Source organism: Mandrillus leucophaeus, unplaced genomic scaffold (assembly GCF_000951045.1).
Source record: "Mandrillus leucophaeus isolate KB7577 unplaced genomic scaffold, Mleu.le_1.0 Scaffold395, whole genome shotgun sequence".
NCBI lineage: Eukaryota > Metazoa > Chordata > Mammalia > Primates > Cercopithecidae > Mandrillus > Mandrillus leucophaeus.
The window spans coordinates 2,147,733-2,150,710 of NW_012104198.1; the positions used below are offsets into that span (position 1 = coordinate 2,147,733).

The 2,978-nt window shown below is 52.6% G+C and overlaps 1 protein-coding gene across 3 annotated transcripts in view; it reads left to right on the top strand.

Moving 5' to 3' along the window:
* Positions 1-2,978, top strand: part of OTUD5 (OTU deubiquitinase 5) — a 34,916-nt gene continuing 31,938 nt past the window's right edge. For all 3 annotated transcript variants that reach the window (XM_011991389.1, XM_011991387.1, XM_011991388.1), the window contains exon 1: positions 1-198. In XM_011991389.1, coding sequence (XP_011846779.1) covers positions 175-198 — 24 coding nt within the window. In that variant the 5' untranslated portion in view covers positions 1-174. The remainder of the gene's footprint in view (positions 199-2,978) is intronic.

Consider the following 2,978-nt stretch of genomic DNA (forward strand, 5'->3'; position numbering starts at 1 on the left):
GTGGGTGGTGCCGTAGGCGTGGGCGGCTGCTGCTCCGGGCCTGGGCACAGCAAGCGGCGACGTCAAGCTCCTGGGGTTGGCGCGGTTGGCGGGGGCAGTCCCGAGCGTGAGGAGGTCGGCGCAGGCTACAACAGTGAGGACGAGTATGAGGCGGCTGCAGCACGCATCGAGGCTATGGACCCTGCCACTGTCGAGCAGGTAAGAGCTGCGGGATGAGGGGTGGGCGGCTACGGCAGATGGGACCCCCAGACTGTGAAGAGACTCAAGGAAGGCTGTTTGAGATCGCCCCAAGGGATTTAGGCGTTTTCACTGGGCCTGACAGTCTTCTCTGGTGGTAGGGGTGTGAGATGCCTTCTTTCCTCCCCTCCAGGGATTTGGGGCTAGAGGCCTACGATAAGGTGGCAGACTTAAAGATGGGATCCGAGGCCTCTTTTAGGGTCTGTAATCGTCATTTCAGTCCTTGGGACCTCATCTTGTAGGGCCAATAGGTGGGAATTCTCCAAGAGACACAGGTAGGATCGCGCCCCTCTTGAGCAGGAGTCTCAGGTCTTCCAAAAGACCTAGGTCTGTGTTCAGTGGCTTAAGAGCTCTTTTCCTTTGGGATAGAAGTTTGAGATTCCTCCTCCAGGAAAGTCAAATAAGGTGGGGACCTCAGAGATCAGGTCTGAACATCCCCAAGGAGCCTAAGCCCTTTCAAGAGTCTAAGACACTCTGCATGTAGGACAGTCCTCTCCTGCTTTGCTAGGTAACATGGCACAGGACCACTGAATAGCCAGACCTGAGACCTCAGGGGTCCTAAGTCTGTCTTCAGGGGCCTGAGAGTCCTTATTGTAGAATCAAGGTCCTGACACACACACACACACACACACACACACACACACACACATGTCCCCTTTAAGGACAGGGATCTTCTAAGCTTTTTCCAGGGATGTAAGACTTTTCGCAGGGAGATATGATTCCCTTGCCCGTGGGGACAGGGACCGAAACCAACACCCAAGGACCAGCAGCTTTACTTGAGTACAAGAGACTCATCCGCTTTCTGAATGACAAAGGTCTGCATTTCCTATCAGTGGCTGAGACCTACCTCTTCGGAGACAAGGCCCTGACTCTCTTCAGGATCTTAAGCTTCTTGTAAGAAGAGATGGGCCCTCAGCACCCCCACCAGGGGCCTGAACCTTTCTTCAGGAAAATGAAGACTCACAGCGTTGGATCCTAGGGCCTAAGATCCACCTGCTTATGGACTGAGGTTTTTAGAGACCGAGTCTGAGGCCTCTTCGGGGGCGTGGTGTTCTGCTGCAAAGGTCTCAGACAAGGTGAAGCCTTAGGAGATTCTTCTTCTCAAGACTAGTGTCTGAGTGGTTTTGGGAGTCCGAGACTCCCTACCCCACAAGCATATGTGACCTTTTTACCCCAATTATAAGGGACTGAAACATACCTTGGGGATACAGTATCTCATTTTCCCTTTTGTAACAGGGGTTTGAGGCCCTCCCCTCTTTGGGCCTAAGCTTCTTGTCAGGGATATATGACCCTTGCCTTGGGAACTTGAGCCTGAGACGACTACTCAGGGGACATGGGCAACATGGGATCCCAGAGATGATGTCTGGGGCCTCCCTACAGATCTCTGCCTACATTTAAGGGCCTGAGACCCACTCTGCCAAGGACACTTGAGCTTTCCTTCAGGGACGGGAGACTCATACATACCCTGGTGACTTGTGTGTCTAGAGGTAAGGTCTGAGCTTCCTCCTCAAGGAACTTAAGGTGTACCCCTGAGAAACAGGAGGACTCCTCCCCCGACACCTGAGCCCTGAGACCCTTCCCTTGGGGCATGGATAAAGGATCCCTGTGGAACAGGGTCCTGAGTCTACCTCCAAGGGTTTGAATCCTACCTCAGGTGTGCGAAGGCCTGTTCCCCACCTTAGGACCTGATTTCTGAACCTGTCCTTAGGGTACTGTCACCTCACCTCAGACAACATACATACACCCTAGTCATAGGGGTCATTTAGGGATGTAAGATTTCCTGCCTCGGGGACTTGGGCCTCAGATTCCCAATTCCTTTCGGGGACATGAGTAGGATTCTGAGGAAAAGAGTCTGGGCCCGAGCTTCCTCTCTGGGACAAGATATCGTTTGCCTTAGGAACTGGGGCCTGGCTCCCACTTGGGCATGAGGCTCTCCCCCTACCACACCAGGCATTCCTTTCTGTACCGGGAGAGGAACGTGAGGTCATCCTCTCCCATTGGACAGAAGGACCTGGATGCTCTTCAGGGTCATATGAACCCCTTATCCTGAGCTCCCTCGTGGCCAGGGCCAAGAAGATCCTCCTACTTTCTATGAGAAGATTGTCAGGTCCTGGGGACATGGAGTCTGGAGCCTCCCTTCTGAAACCAGGAGCGATTCAGAGTTTCTCCCTGACCTAGCTATGCTTGCTTCTCACCTCTAGATCATATAATAAGTTTTGAACTGCTTTTGACAAGCTTTTTTCTTCCCAGGGACAGGAAAGGGGTTTGGGACATCGCCACTCTGGGGAAATTCTCCTCCCACATTCCTTTTCCCCTTGGCTCAGGTAAATCTTTCTGTACTTCACAGGGGCCCCAAGCCTTGTCTTGAGCTCCCTGTTCTTGTTCCCTTCGTCCCATCATTAATTTTGGCACGATAAGCCATCTGTACTCAAGGGTCAGGACCAGTTATTTCTTCTCTCTGTGGTTGGGTAGTTTCTTTCCTTCTCTAGAAACAGGGAGCCATACATCCCTGGTTCCATCGACAGAGAGAAAGAACATCCTGTGCTGCCATGGTAACTCAAAAACACCTCCTTATGCCCCTTGCAGTCCCTCTCTTATACTTGTCCCCATAAGAACATGGGAGTAAGCCGGGCATAGTGGCCCATACCTGTAGTCCCAGCTACTCGGGAGGCTGAGGTGGGAGGATCACTTGAGCCCTGGAGTTCAAGACCTGTTTGGCAACATAGTGGGACCTCATCTTT